This window comes from Mesoplodon densirostris, chromosome 2, assembly GCF_025265405.1.
Source record: "Mesoplodon densirostris isolate mMesDen1 chromosome 2, mMesDen1 primary haplotype, whole genome shotgun sequence".
Taxonomy (NCBI): Eukaryota; Metazoa; Chordata; class Mammalia; order Artiodactyla; family Ziphiidae; genus Mesoplodon; species Mesoplodon densirostris.
The window spans coordinates 101,881,689-101,897,402 of record NC_082662.1 but is presented as its reverse complement, the minus strand read 5'-3'; the positions used below and the strand labels follow the sequence as shown (position 1 = coordinate 101,897,402).

General features: G+C 37.5%; 1 protein-coding gene across 3 annotated transcripts in view; it reads right to left on the bottom strand.

Annotated features, from left to right (window-relative positions):
* The window catches only part of LRIG2 (leucine rich repeats and immunoglobulin like domains 2), a 67,126-nt gene that overhangs the window by 21,975 nt on the left and 29,437 nt on the right, over positions 1 to 15,714 (bottom strand). For all 3 annotated transcript variants that reach the window (XM_060090283.1, XM_060090284.1, XM_060090285.1), the window contains 11 exons: positions 14,456 to 14,521; positions 12,938 to 13,012; positions 12,643 to 12,777; positions 11,956 to 12,099; positions 11,689 to 11,832; positions 10,438 to 10,581; positions 10,093 to 10,236; positions 7,085 to 7,165; positions 6,299 to 6,370; positions 6,092 to 6,160; positions 983 to 1,146 (listed from right to left, as the gene is read on the bottom strand). In XM_060090283.1, the coding sequence (XP_059946266.1) occupies positions 983 to 1,146; positions 6,092 to 6,160; positions 6,299 to 6,370; positions 7,085 to 7,165; positions 10,093 to 10,236; positions 10,438 to 10,581; positions 11,689 to 11,832; positions 11,956 to 12,099; positions 12,643 to 12,777; positions 12,938 to 13,012; positions 14,456 to 14,521 (1,238 nt within the window). The remainder of the gene's footprint in view (positions 1 to 982; positions 1,147 to 6,091; positions 6,161 to 6,298; positions 6,371 to 7,084; positions 7,166 to 10,092; positions 10,237 to 10,437; positions 10,582 to 11,688; positions 11,833 to 11,955; positions 12,100 to 12,642; positions 12,778 to 12,937; positions 13,013 to 14,455; positions 14,522 to 15,714) is intronic.

The window sequence follows — 15,714 nt, the reverse complement described above, 5'->3', positions numbered from 1 at the left end:
GGCAATATACACGTATCTAAATGATCAGAGTTACTAGTGATATACAACACAGATACACTAATCTAAAAGTTCCACTGTGTAAAGCTAAGAATTAGTTACTTTAAAGGAAATGTAAATGTAAAAGAAAAATTTACAAATTGAGAAAAAACAATATAGATGTATACTTGAAATTATAATTAAGTGCTAGAATCAAGACAACTTGTCTATGACAACTTGTCTCTGTCCCCCTTCCCCTCCAAAAAACTCCCAAACCCTGCTGCTTCTGTCTTAGGAAAATGCATCAAAAATAGAAACCGGGCTTCCCTGGTGGCGCAGTGTTTGAGAGTCTGCCTGCCGATGTAGGGGACACGGGTTCGTGCCCCGGTCCGGGAAGATCCCACATGCTGCGGAGCGGCTGGGCCCGTGAGCCATGGCCACTGAGCCTGCGCGTCCGGAGCCTGTGCTCCGCAACGGGAGAGGCCACAACAGTGAGAGGCCCACGTACCGCAAAAAAAAAAAAAAAAGTAGAAACCAAATGAAACTGGTACAATCATACATTGCTGGTAACAACATAAACTAGTGCTACCTGTTTGAAAACACCTGGTAGCACTTTTCAAGATCTACTAAATATAAAATCATGCTTTTGAATGAATTCATGAAAAAAAACTCACACTTTTTGATTCAGTAACTTACTACTAGATATTTATTCTAAGGTTAATAATCTCCCTAAAAGGGAAAGGCCTACATTCATAAAGATGCTATTAGACGGACAGTATTTTAAATGATCATTTAAGAACACACAGAGGAAAAAAACTGCTTACGATATATTAAGTCGAAGAACACAAAATTTAAGCTACAATTACAATATAAAAATATTAGAGAAGAATCTAAAGAAACGGAAATAGACATGCTAGTGGGAAAGCATTCTATTTAAAATTTTTTTAATTCCGTTGTTAAGATAGTAAGTGCGTAATATACAAAATATTAAAACAAAAATACAAACCACAGACAAAATCTTTCAGATCCACATTCAGGATGCTTTGCCCTGCTAGCCATTCAGGGTGTGCACAGCTTACATTCACAGCATGTTGAAAGTTATTATCAACCAGCCACTGAAGCAACCACTTCAAATGGCAGTCACAGAGCAAACTGCTTGTGTTCAGAATTCTGCAGAAACAAAAGGAAAAGGAGTGCCCTTTACTTTTCATTCCAAGTTTCTCCAGCATTAAAAGCTTACTACACGGGACATCCCTGGTGGTGCAGTGGTTAAGAATCTGCCAGCCAATGCAGGGAACGCGGTTCGAGCCCTGGTCCGGGAAGATCCCACATGCCACAGAGCAACTAAGCCCATGTGCCACAACTACTGAAGCCCACGCACCTAGAGCCTGTGCTCCACACCAAGAGAAGCCACTGCAACGAGAAGCCAGCGCACTGCAACGAAGAGTAGGCCCCGCTCCCTGCAACTAGAGAAAGCCCATGTGCAGCAACAAAGACCCAACACAGCCAAAAATAAATAAGAGAAAAAAAAAAAAAGCTTATTACACACCTAAGCATTTTTCTTGCCAAAAAAATGTTTAACCTGGATCTAACCACGAAAAAACAAATTTAGACTGTCAGCCTTGTTTCCTCAAATATGACAGTGTCATGAAAGACACTAATAAAAGGGGTGGGGAGAATAAGGATAAAGGATTTATTTTAGATTAAAGGAGACTAAAGAGTCATTACAACCAAATGTAAAGCGTGATCCTTCATTAAGAAAATATATATACACAAAGAACATTTTTGGACATAAGGGAAATCTGAGCATGGACTGCATATTAGATAATATTATTTTATCAATGTTAATTGCATTAGGTGTGGTAATTGTGCTGTGGTTATATAAGAAAATAACCCTGCATAGGAAATACATGCTGAGATATTTTAGGAGTGAAGTGTCATGATGGCTGTAGCTTACTTTCGACTGGTTAAGCAAAATAATAAGTGTATATATGTATATGAGTGTGTGTGGAAAGAGGGAGAGAGACAGGAGAGAGAAAGGGAAAGAAGGAAGGAGGGAGGAAGAGCAACAGGTAACAAATTTAGCAAAGAGTTAACAACTGATGAATCCAGGTAAATGGCATATGGATGTTCATTGTACTGTCCTTTAAACTTTTGACGTTTAAAATTTTTCCCAGAGAGATTTGGGAAAGAGCGTACTATATATATTGGGACATAGGGACATCTTTGTTGTGGAGAGGATATAATTATTTTCAAATTATTTCATCAAGACTAAAAACATTTCAGCCCTGTGGCAATGTGTACTGCAATCTAAACTAAGAACCACTGAAAAATGGTTTGTGGTTATAATAGGCCTATAAAATATACATGAAAAGTCAGTGTTTTATTTTAATGACCCTTAAATGTCTCATCCACTTGGAAGTAGGGAAAGCAAGTGATTCTGACAACATTATAACCTGCTTTGCATTCATCACCAAAATCCTCAAGTAATTTTAAAGTTTGGTACAAAAATACCTAAGATCTGATTCCAAAGATGTTTCAAACAGTCTTTAAGGGTACCCCAAAAGGCATACTTTATCAAGGGCAATTTTAATTAAGCAGGCCAAAAGTTACCTCTTGCATTTCAGAATGCTTATGTTATATGCATTCATCCACTGAGAAATATTTGAGTCTACTATATGCCAGGCACTGTTCTAGGCTGTCGCACTACAGCTCTCACAAAGCTTATGTATTTAGAACCAAGCAATAAACAAACAAATGCAAAGTATAGTGTCAGAAAGTTAAGTCCTGTCAAGAAAAACAAAGCTGGGCAGAGACACAGAGAGAGCAGCTACCAGTTTAGATAAAGCAGTCAGGGAAAGATTCTTTGAAGAGATGGCATTTGGGCAAAGACCTGAAAGAATCGAGAGAGCAAATCACATGAAGATCTGAGGTAAGAGTGTCACAGACAGAGGAAACTATGCACAAAGACCTTGATGCAGATACTTAGTGCGCTTAGTGTGAAAAGCAAGGAGGCCACTGAAGCCAGAGCATAGTGAGTGAGGGGACAGTGACGGGAATGAGGTCAGAGAGATGGGCAAGAAGGACCAGGCCATGCAAGTGCTTTATAAACTAAGGAAGAACCTGAGTTGTTTTTTTCCTATGTGTGCTGGGAAGACACCGGAAGGTTAAGAATAGAGGAATGATATGGTCTAACTTATGCTTTCTTAGGTATAATATAGTTACCTCATGAGACATGGGCTTACATCCTAATTCCACTACTTACCTTAGGCAAGATACTGAATGCCTCCAAAATCTCAGTTTCTATTCCTGGAAAATGGGATTAAGAACACCTACCTCAAAAAATTTTTTAAATAAAGCATTTAGCATAGTGTCTGGCCACAGATAACACAAGATTCACATTAGTTCCCTTCACTTCTGTTTCTTTTGCATCTTTCCACCCTTCACATGCTAATGAACTCTGCTGTACCTAATGGAGTATATCCTGCATTCTCTCCCCAAGTATATGGATAGATATATACCAAATATCAACAGTGGTTGTCTTTTGAGTACTGGGGATTTGGGGTCTTTCTCTCCCTCTTGGTTTAACTATCTAATTTTCTACCATGATTACATAATTTTAATGGAAAAAAATTTTTAATTCATATTTGACTCTCCCACCTCCCCCCAATATTTATGCAAAGCACTGTGAAGGATACCAAAAAGTATTAAGAGATACTTTAATAAATGTTAATGTGAAATTCCGTATTATAAATATGACTTAAATTTAAAGTAACCAAGAGCAACTAAAACTTCTCAGGAAATAAGCTGCATTAGAGTTCCTGCATTAGCAGCTTGTTCAAACCAACTCAAAAAATCACCAAATGATTCTCTGAAGAATGAAACTATGATATTTGCTTTCACCTACTATAAAAATTATATTTTAAACTGATTTCTCTTAACAGGAGTTAAAACTTTCTTGCTGGCCCTCAGATTATCACAACCAAAAAAAGGTAATACTGATATGCAGTAAGTTGTGCCTTTTCAAGTTAAAGTAAGCCTTAGGAGAAATAACTCAAAATATCTCAAGAGACAAAATAAATAAATAAATAAGCAAGCCACTTTAAAAATCTGGCAGACGACTTCCCTGGTGGTGCAGTGGTTAAGAATCCACCTGCCAATGCAGGGGACACAGGTTCGAGCCCTGGTCCGGGAAGATTCCACATGCCGCGGAGCAATTAGCCTATGACCCATGACTACTGAGCCTGCACTCTAGAGCCCACAAGCCACAACTACTGAAGCCCGTGTGCCTAGACCCCGTGCTCCACAACAAGAGAAGCTACTGCATTGAGAAGCTCGCGCACCGCAACAAAGAGTAGCCACCACTGGATGCAACTAGAGAAAAGCCTGTGTGCAGCAATAAAGACCCAATGCAGCCAAAAATAAATAAATAAATTTATTTTAAAAAAAAATCTGGCAGAAAATAACAAAAGATGATCTCCATAACATTTTAACTTTTGTTATTATCTTAGTTATTCACCTTTTACTATATGCCAGGCTCTATGTGGAGCATCATCTCAAAACCCTCAAAAGCTTTCTAATGCACTTAGGGGGAAAGAAGTCCTAACTCCTCATGGCCTATTAGGCCCTACATGATCAGGCCTGCTTATGTCTCCGACCTCATCTCCTACCATTCTTCCCCTTGCTCTTGTCTTCCAGCCGCACCAGTGTCTCTGCTGTTCTTCAAGCACAAAAAGCAAGCTCCTTCCTCAGGGCCTTTTCACTTGCTCTTCCCTGTGCCTGGAATGCCCTTCGCCCAGTATAAAATGGTTTGCCATTTCATCTCACTAAGGGCCTGGCTCAAAGGCTGTTATCTTCAGAAGAGCCTTCCCTCACTACTTCAAAATAGCAATCCTTGTCACGCTGTACACCTTTGACCCAGCTTTTTCTTCAGAACATTTATTATCTGATGAGATATTATATACCTACTGGTTTACTATTTATCTTCCTAATAGAATTTATTGTAATATGCTATGAGGACAGAGACTTTGTCTTGTTCACTACTGAGTTTTTAGCATTTAGAACAGTACCTTACATAGCAGATGACAATAAACATTTCTTCCATAAACAAATTATCTCATTTTATCTTCACATAAGCCTGAGGGTGGTGCTCTTCCCATATTGAGAAGGGAAACTGAGTCCTAGGCTAAACACACAGTTGTAAAGAACGGGGCAAGAATCTAAACCTAGGCAATTTGAACTCACATACTTCCAGTGCATCTCAAACTATATGTGGAGAAGGACCAGTTTTTTAAATTACCAATCTGTTATAGATCAATGCTTTTATAAAATTCAACAGAAGTGTCACAGTAAGGTCAAACTGTTCTATAAGTTTCTAAAAAGCTTGTTCTGAATTTCTATCCTTCTCTCGTCATGAATCAGCTCTGGCCACAGACCTCCCTTTGAATAGCCTTCAGGCAAGGCAAGATAAGTTGATATAGCCCGTTGATTCTTACCAGTGCCTCAATATCCGAATCACCAGAGTTTAAAATTAAGAGCAACGCCCAACTAACCACCCCACCCCTGGGAAATCCCCCCTGGGAAATAAGAACAATTTTTTTAAAATCATGAATGAAAAATGTTAAAATGATATGTATTTTTCTATCATAACTATTCAACAGTTTTGGAACATTTCAGTAGTTTGAGCAGATTAGAGACATCCTCTGTGACCATTATACTGAAAGTGCTAGATCACCCCCAAAAATTACATAATACCTTAATTGTAACTCACCCCAAGAGAACACATGTCTCCAATAGTCCAAAAAGGAAGAGGGGAATAAAAAAGGAACAGTAGGGTAAACATAAAGCATAAGCAGCGTTGCTGAGGTCTCTTTAACTATATGCATCAGCAATACAGGAAAAAAACAGAAGGTCTTGGAGCCACACACTCTGGAGTTTCCAATGTTGAGTTATTTTTAAATTACATCCAGCCACTAAAATAACTGAATGTTAACACTTTCTTTTTTCCTGCCTGAATTGTGTGCTTTGGGAAACATCTGGGTCACATTCATCACACTTTAAGCACAAGCGTGGATAATGATCTAATTACTGACAAAAAAAGACTTAAGTTACGTACAGTTCTTTCAAGCGAGTCTGGGAAAAAGCATTTTCTTGGATAGACATTATAGCATTGTTGTTCAAATCTCTGAAATGAAGAGAAATGAAACATTACCAGTCACCATTTCTACAATTAAGTTATATAAACACTTTAAATGGTCATGAAAACCTCTGCTAAGAGCAAAGATTATTTATATACTGAGCAAAATGGCTGAAAAATACTTACAGATGCTCAAGGGATTCAAGACCAATGAATGCTTTCTTTGTAATTGACTTAATCTGATTTCCTTGTAAGATTCTGAAATACAAACAGACCTTTCTAATAAAGCTCTCCACTAAACAAAATTAAATTTATTAAAATAAACATTTACCTATAACAAGTGAAAATAAGCTTAACATGCATTTTTAAGAAAGTTGTGAACCTTCATTATTAACCAGTGTGAAGCACAGAATAAATGTGTCTATTAAGATGTCAGCGCTCAGTGAGGTATCTATAAACAACCATCCTGACCACAGATACACCTGTAGTTTTCATATAATAAACTGGATTACATTCCCAGTTTCTCGCTTCTCAGCAAAAGATCATCCGGTCAAAGAAACTCAGACAAGTGTGAAGCCTGGGAGACATTCTTATGGGAGAAGACCTAAAATCTTACTTGAGAGAATCCTCTCTTGTTAAATTACCCATAAATCTCACATGATTAAACAGATCATGGTTCAATTCTGGTTTCAGTGCATTTCTTTTACTTAAATCAAAATTCTAGTTCCATAAATAACTTCTCTTTAAGTGACACTAGGAATGTTCTTTCAGAAAGTGCCCCACCACAAAGAAACAAAATGAAAAACAAACCAAAAAACAAAAACCTTAATAAACAACAAAGCTTCTTCCTTTAGTGGGTGAATCAGAAGGCTGACTTTCTAGCCACAGCAAATAGACACAATCCAATCACATTTACAATTGGTTCTTTAAAATATACCTTCATAGACATACATAAATATCATAAGTACATACAATTTAGTGAGACTTGTGAGTCCAGCAAAGGCTTCACTAGCATCTTCTATGGCCCACGAAATTTCATTGTTTCTTAAGTTTCTACGAAAATGTCAGGGATAGACAGGTTATGTTAGTCAACATGACCATTACACCATCAGGCATCATCCTGACATAGCAATGCTAATTTTAATTTTGATCCTTACAGTAAAGGTTAAGTTATTTATGATAAACACTCAACTCTTCTTTTTAAAGAATACCTGACATGAGCATGTAAGAACTAATTCTCGAAAGCTAAGAATTAAGCCGACCTTGATAAATAAATTAAGCAACCTGCTAAGAGTATTAATCTTACTAGCTAATAGCCCATAATTGTGTTAGCATATTAAAAATTATAGTCAGGGCCCTACAAAGAGCAGGAGGATTTCAAGATGCAGGGGGTACGGCTTACAAATCTTATTTCAGACTAATGGGATTTTGGGGTGATCCAAGCCTTCTCCTGAGCCCTTAAATCTAAAATGGCTGATAAAAAGTAATGTCAATACAGAGCTTCACAGCTCAACAGCAATTAAACATGCCCCCTGGGAAGTAAGAATGATATACCCATGTGCTAGAGTGATCACTCTGTTTTCTTTAAAAGGAAAAGTATGGATCTTTTAAAATCCACTGTTCCATTCTCAGACAAAATGCAATTGCACCACACCATGTCATGATGGAAGAAATACCAGTTAAAGATATTTAATCGCTTTTGCTTCCTTAAGTCATCTCATAATAAAGCACAAAGTTTTTTGCTTTATAAGACATATGTAGGGCTTCCCTGGTGGCACAGTGGTTGAGAGTCCGCCTGCCGATGCAGGGGACACGGGTTCGTGTGCCCGTCTGGGAAGATCCCACATGCCGCAGAGCAGCTGGGCCCATGAGCCATGGCTGCTGGGCCTGCGCGTCCGGAGCCTGTGCTCCGCAACAGGAGAGGCCACGACAGTGAGAGGCCCATGTACCACAAAAAAAAAAAAAAAAAAAAAAGGCGTATGTAAAGTTATGTGAATAACAGTAAGGAGACAGGTGATCACTCTTCCCATTTAGCTATGTCTTTACCTGAAGTGAAAGCTAAGAAAGATCATTTTATTTTACTAAAGAATAAACACTGAAACAACTGATGTCTCAACTCTGCAGGACTTTTCCCTCTCCTCCACAGAACAGCATAAATAGAACTCACTCACCAAAGGGAGTAAGAAGTATATCTACTCTGGCAAGAGCATTGGTCTAAAGCCGGAATATCTCAGATCTGTTCCTAATTCTGCCTTAACTATCTTTGTAGCATTAGATAATCATTTACGTCTGCAATTACTTTCCTAAAGTTTAATACTAAAGGTAATAATCAGTGGTGTACTAAAAGAACCTGTCTGCCATCCCATGCACTGCCATAAGACTACAGCTGCATCTAATATAAATTCCTGAGTTTGCACTGATCTAATTTAACCTTTGATAACGTAGAAAAGAGAAAAATTAAAAAAAAAAAAAAGGAAATCACTTTTACTTTTTCAAGGCCAAATCTAAAGGAGGACTACTTCATTAAGTTAAAAAAAAAGAAAAAAGACATCAAACACACACTTGTGCACGCATAGACACCTTCACAAAATTATCATGCTTACTTTGTCACTTATGGTTAGGTCCCGAAGTTGGGAACCTGCCTCTTTTCTGAGACCATTTATCAACTAAACCTGATGACCAAAAAGTCCCCTATTCAGGAACCTTAAGAATCTACAAATTCTACTAATTACTCTTTTTCTCTTATTCTGCTCTATGTTTGAGATTACTATATTTCATTAAAATACCTCTTCATTCAATTATATTCCATGATCAGGGTAAAACATTCAACTTACAGAACAACAGAAGTTTAGAGTTGAAACTGCCTTTTGCAACCATCTAATCCTATATCCATCCTTCACTGGACATTAAAAAAAAAAAACAGGAAAGGCTAAGTGATTTTGTTCTTCTGACAGTAAAATGAAAAGCACATGAGGGACTTCCCTGCTGGCGCAGTGGTTAAGCATCTGCCTGCCAATGCAGGGGACACGGGTTCGAGCCCTGGTCCGGGATGATCCCACATGCTGTGGAGCAACTAAGCCCGTGCACCACAACTACTGAGCCTACGCTCTAGAGCCCACGCACTGCAACTACTGAGCCCACATGCCACAACTATGGAAGCCCACATGCCTAGAGCCCATGCTCCGCAACAAGAGAAGTCACCACAATGAGGAGCCCGCGCACCGCAACAGAGTAGCCCCCGCTCGCCGCAACTAGAGAAAGCCCGCACGCAGCAACAAAGACCCAACACAGCCAAAAATACATAAATAATAAATAAATAAATACATAAATTTCTTTTTTTAAAAAAAGTACATGAGCTTTAGTATAAAAAAGACCTGGGAAAAGACCTGGGTTCTAATCCTGGCCCAAACAGTTACAAGGTATATGACTTTAAACAAATCATTTAATCTCTCTGAACCTCAGTCTCTCAATATGGAAAAGAGCAATAATATCCCAGTATTCTGAATGCACCTGGCACATATCAGATCATTAATAAATGTTAGTTTTTTCTGTCCAAAGTCATGCAGCAAACTGCTAAAAGTGAAGAGGTCTCCTGCCAGAGCTGTTCCCACTATATGTCCTGCATCCTTTTGAATGAGAAGTGGTAGATCTGGTACACTACTAGTAGTTCAAGGTCAGAGGAGTAAGAAAATGTGCATTCCTGACACTAGCAACTGTGTTTTATTCCACAGTAACTGGCACAATAAGAGATGCTTTGCTGTTTAGTTAACTCAGAATTAAAGTACAAACTGCAATGGCTAGAGATACATAAAATTTACATATAGGGATAGAGATAAGCAAGACTGTCTTGCCCCAAGGCATAGGAGAGAAGAACTGCAAAATATTAACATACATAATATGTACACTGATTAGTTGTTTTGCTTTAGTGCTTTAAAAAAATTAGTAAAAAAAAAATCCCCAAAAAGGACAGATATACTTACAGTGTCTGAAGATTAGAAAGAAACCTAAATACACCATCAGCAATGTGAGTGACTCTGTTGTCCCCTAAGTTCAATCTCTCCAGTAAGCTCAGACCCACAAAGGCAGATTCATCCAGGCGGGTCAACTGGTTATAGGACAAATCACTAAAAACAGGAAACATGGAAGGTAAAAAATTCACTCTCTTCTAGTTCAACTTTCATATTCTTATTCTATTTACATGATAAATTTAGGGCTTTCAAACTTCTAACAAAGAGGGATATTAGATCTCATTACTGGCCACGGGAATGACTTATTCAATCTGCTCTAGTCTCACAGCTTCCACTGAAATGCCATCTCACACTTACAGTTCAGACAGTCTTTGGCAGAACTCCCATGCATCAGGGCTGATTCTTTCAACAGCATTCTGGCTCACATAGAGCTGTTGTAACATTCGCAAGCCATACAACCACCCCTTGTTCACTTCTGTAAGGTTATTATGCTCCAGTTCTCTGCAGAATTAGAGAAAGAAAGGAGGAAATATGTTTCAAAACAAGGCATGCAGGACTTCCCTGGTGGCACAGTGGTTAAGAATCTGCCTGCCGGGCCTCCCTGGTGGCGCAGTGGTTAAGAGTCCGCCTGCCGATGCAGGGGATACGGGTTCGTGCCCCGGTCTGGGAGGATCCCATATGCCGCGGAGCGGCTGGGCCCGTGAGCCATGGCCGCTGGGCCTGCGCATCCGGAGCCTGTGCTCCGCAACGGGAGAGGCCACAACAGTGAGAGGCCCGCATACCGCAAAAAGAAAAAAAAAAAAAAAAAAAAAAAGAATCCGCCTGCCAATGCAGGGGACACGGGTTCGAGCCCTGGTCCAGGAAGATCCCACATGCCGCAGAGCAACTACGCCCGTGCACCACAAATACTGAGCCTGTGCTCTAGAGCCTGTGAGCCACAACTACTGAGCCCGCGCACCACAACTACTGAAGACCACATGCCTAGAGCCCATGCTCCACAATAAGAGAAGCCACCACAATGAGAAGCCTGCACACTGCAACGAAGAGTAGCCCCCGTTCGCCACAATTAGAGAAAGCCCGCGTGCAGCAACAAAGACCTAATGCAGCCTAAAATAAACAAAATTAAATCTTTAAGAAAAAAAAAAAAAAACCAACAAGGCATGCAATGAGAAGATTCCAAAAATCTTCATTAAGTCTTGCACAGAGAGGCATATACCTTTGCTCAACCCAAGTGAGCAGACAAATTCTATTCATAAATATGTACATGTTTCTTAAGATTTAGTGCAAGAAGCCTGTAAGACTGTCTAAAATATCATATCTATAAAATCAACTCACCAAGAGATATAGTATACCTGTTCTGGATAAATCCTAATAATTTTCATCAGCCAAACATTAAGGGAATAAACTTTTCAGATGAAATGTTTGGAAGAATGATGACAAAAATACCAGTTAGATAACAAAGCTTAAATCTTAATTTATTTCACATAAGAAAAGGGAGGAAGAGCTAAAGTACTTTGTTATAATTAAAGCTACAATCCTAGCTGTTCGGCACTAAACAGCCCCCAACTCCCTTCCTAACAATCTCCTATTCTAGTTCATAGTACTTACAATTCTTCCATGTTATTCAAGCCAAAAAAAGCTCCATCCTTGAGTTTGCTAATTCCATTCCGCTGCATTTTCAAAGATCTTAAGGAGTCTAGACCTTGGAATGTGAGACCTTCCACAACTTTAATCCTGTTTCTTTTAAGTTCCCTTTAACAAAAATAGTTTTACAGTCAGAAAATTGGTTTGCTGATTTGCCCTAATAATAATAAAAAGAAACAGACACTATTAGAAAAAACAATCTTCTTATAATCCATCTATTTAGTTACTCACAAGAATTGGAGGTGAGGTAGCTTGAAGATCTTGGGTGGAATCATGCTAATTCTGTTCCTGTTTAACTTTACCACTAATAAGGAACTTGACAAATTATCGAAGCAACCAGCCTCCAAGATGGTTATCCTATTATTGCTCAAATTCCTAAAATGAACAAGATAACAACAAAAAAAAATTCAGTGAAACTAAACATTCTACCACTGTAAAGCTGCCTCAAGTCTATGACAGAGCCCCAGCTCTACCACTTAGCAACCGTATGCAACTTTACAAATCATTTAACTGCTTTGTTTCTTCAAGTACAAAATAAGGATAATACCTACTTCATTTGGGTTGAAACAGTATGCGTGAATATGCTTTGTAAACTGTAAAACACTAGCACTCACGCTAATTAACACCACCATTACACAGGTTAAGCACTGTTTAACAAACTACTCCCATCTACCTTTTACATAACTGTTAGTAAAACACAATCCAGAATTAAATCTCAAAAATTACCCTGGATACTTAATATTTTCTGAAAATAGTGTACTCTTTAAGGGCAGAAAAAACCCAAAAAAACTAACCTAGGTTTGTTTCAAATAAGCATATCAAAATCACAATAGATAAGACATATCTGGGAAGATAAATATCAATGAAAAACAAACATGCACTTCAAATTAAATCTAGTCTAAACTCTATTTTACTTACAGGTATTTAAGCTGCATTCGAGGAAATGAAGATGTCTTGACTTCTGATATTATATTTGAGCTGAGATCTAAACTCTCGAGAGCAGGGTAAAACTGGAACGCTTCTGCATTTATTTCTGGGATTATATTATGGACTCTATAAAACAAAGATTATATTGAAGATATTGCCAGTGATCCACCGTAAACCACAAAAATGTTAAATAATTAGGATCAACAACAAGGGTACCTAAAACAAAACCAAAAATCTGTGTACTATGCATAATTTAAGTAAAAGACCTGAAATTATATTTACTTACAATGAGAGAAGAGTAATATTAGTGGTTGGTTCTCCAAAATATGGGATTTCAGTTAGCTCATTATAATTCATTTTCCTGAATAGGGGGGAAAATAGATATAAAAATTTAGTGAGGGAAATGCTACCTCGAGTTCTAGTTTCTGGCTAGTACATATTCTTTAGGATAAATGCCAAATTTGAAAAAAGTCTATGACCCAGAATGAGTTAGACTAAATATTTTCTACTGAGAAATTAATAAAAAAATGTTTTCATGGTATAGATCTATGATTTGATACCAATACTAGAAAGGTTAGGAAATACTTTGCACATTAAATATTTTTAATCCCAGCAAGGTTCTTTGAATGGTTACTTTTATGACAGCTAATTTAAGTCCTTCTTAAACAAAGAAAGAATAATTCATATCTCTCTATATATATTTATTCGTAATAAATAAAATAAATTTATATATAAGTTAATTAAATAAATTTTTAAAATACACACGCACACACATATTTTTTTGTTACTCAAAGTTAGGGAAAGTTGCTTGAGACCACAGACCTAACAGATTATCTCAATTGTTTTAGTAGCAAATCTAATGCAATCACATTTCACCAACCTGTTTTTCAATCACTGAATAACCTCAACAATCTAGAATACAGAAAAGAAGCCAGAAGTAAAAGGCCTCCGAGTAACCAACTGAAGTTACAAAGTCCATGTAATAAATAATAAAGCCATGCACTTCCCACTGAGCATTTTCCTTTCCTCAGGACCTACTCTTTCAGCTAATAAGCTTGTCAATTGTTCATTCAGTCCACAGCAGATTAGGAGCAGCCAATTTGAGGCAGGGAAGGAGAGAATGTAGAGACAATGAGAGCACAAAGTACCCCTTGTCAGAAAGAAATTCAAAAGAAAAATTCATCTGAGGATTCTGAGGGTGTTTAGTATAGAGGTAAACAGGCCTCAACAGTTGTGCCTCTGGGAATACCACAATGCAATAACTGATATTAATAACATTTTAGAAACTTCTCTCCAGAAACTACATAATAATACATCTCAGTACTAAAGGAAAAACTTCAATGAAGAGGAAAACTGAATTATATTAACTACCATATTCCAGGTGATACCAAAAATATTGTATTTCATATAAACCTACTTCAGACATGATGCTTCCACCTTAGACGAGTCAAAACATTAAAAAAAAAATTTACACAATACAGAGTTTCACTGGCTGAAACTCTGGCAAAAAAAAATAAAATATATTCACTCTGAAGAGGGAAAATCTTACTTTAGGCCCCAAGGAAGTAGAATAGTATTTCTACACAGTTTACAACTTGAAATCACCAATGCAATGGCATAATACACAGAGGGTTTGTGATACTAACAAAGCCAAAGACAAGTTTAGGCTTTTAAACGTGTTTTAATCTAAAGTCTTCTTTCCTTCAATTTTTTGACATTTTTGCATTAAACATCCTGAAATTCATAATTCATCAAATCACCTCAAATAATTTAATGTAAGTTTAAATAAATAAAACTAACTTACACTTCTTGTAATGTTTGAGATTCCAAGCTGATGTTCCAGCTAGACAACCGATTATGACTCAAATCCCTAAATGGAAGACAAGAGATCATTCTTAGCTTAGCCCTGGAAAGCACACTTAAAGGAAAGGAAAAAAAAAAAAAAAGAAACAAAAATAGGAATCTAAAAGCCCTATCAGAATGTGAATTGGTACAGCCACTATGGAGAAGAATATGGAGGTTCCTTAAAAAACTACAAATAGAACCACCATATGACCCAGCAATCCCACTACTGGGCATATACCCTGAGAAAACCATAATTCAAAAAGAGACATGTACCAAAATGTTCATTGCAGCTCTATTCACAATAGCCCGGAGCTGGAAACAACCTAAAATAAATGTCCATCATCGGTGAATGGATAAAGAAGATGTGGCACATATATACAATGGAATATTACTCAGCCATAAAAAGAAATGAAATTGAGCTATTTGTAATGAGGTGGATAGACCTAGAGTCTGTCATACAGAGTGAAGTAAGTCAGAAAGAGAAAGACAAAGACCGTATGCTAACACATATATATGGAATTTAAGAAAAAAAAGAATGTCATGAAGAACCTAGGGGTAAAACAGGAATAAAGACACAGACCTAGTTGAGAGTGGACTTGAGGATATGGGGAAGGGTAAGCTGTGACAAAGTGAGAGAGAGGCATGGACATATATACACTACCAAACGTAAGGTAGATAGCTAGTGGGAAGCAGCCGCATAGCACAGGGAGATCAGCTTGGTGTTTTGTGACCGCCTGGAGGGGTGGGATAGGGAGGGTGGGAGGGAGGGAGACACAAGAGGGAAGAGATATGGGAACAGATGTATATGTATAACTGATTCACTTTGTTATAAAGCAGAAACTAACAAAAAAATAAAAAACACAAAAAATAAAAAAATAAAATAAAATAAAACCCCTATCAAATGTGAATTTAAGTAGTACAGATAAAAAGAAATGTTTATAAAGGATGAATAAAAATTTATGTAGATTTCAAAATAGCTCTTTTACTTTTTCCTTTTTATGAGGGTTTTTTGTTTTTGTTTTTACTAACTAGGAAATACATTCACATGGTTCAATAATCAAAAAGTATAAAAGGATATACAGTAAAAAGTCTCCCACCCTTGTCTCCAGCCATCCAATTTCCCTCCCCAACAGCAACAAGTGAAAATATACCATTTCTTTTACAGCCTGTCAGATACTTTATGCATGTACCAGAAAAGTTTTACACAAACGGTAGAAT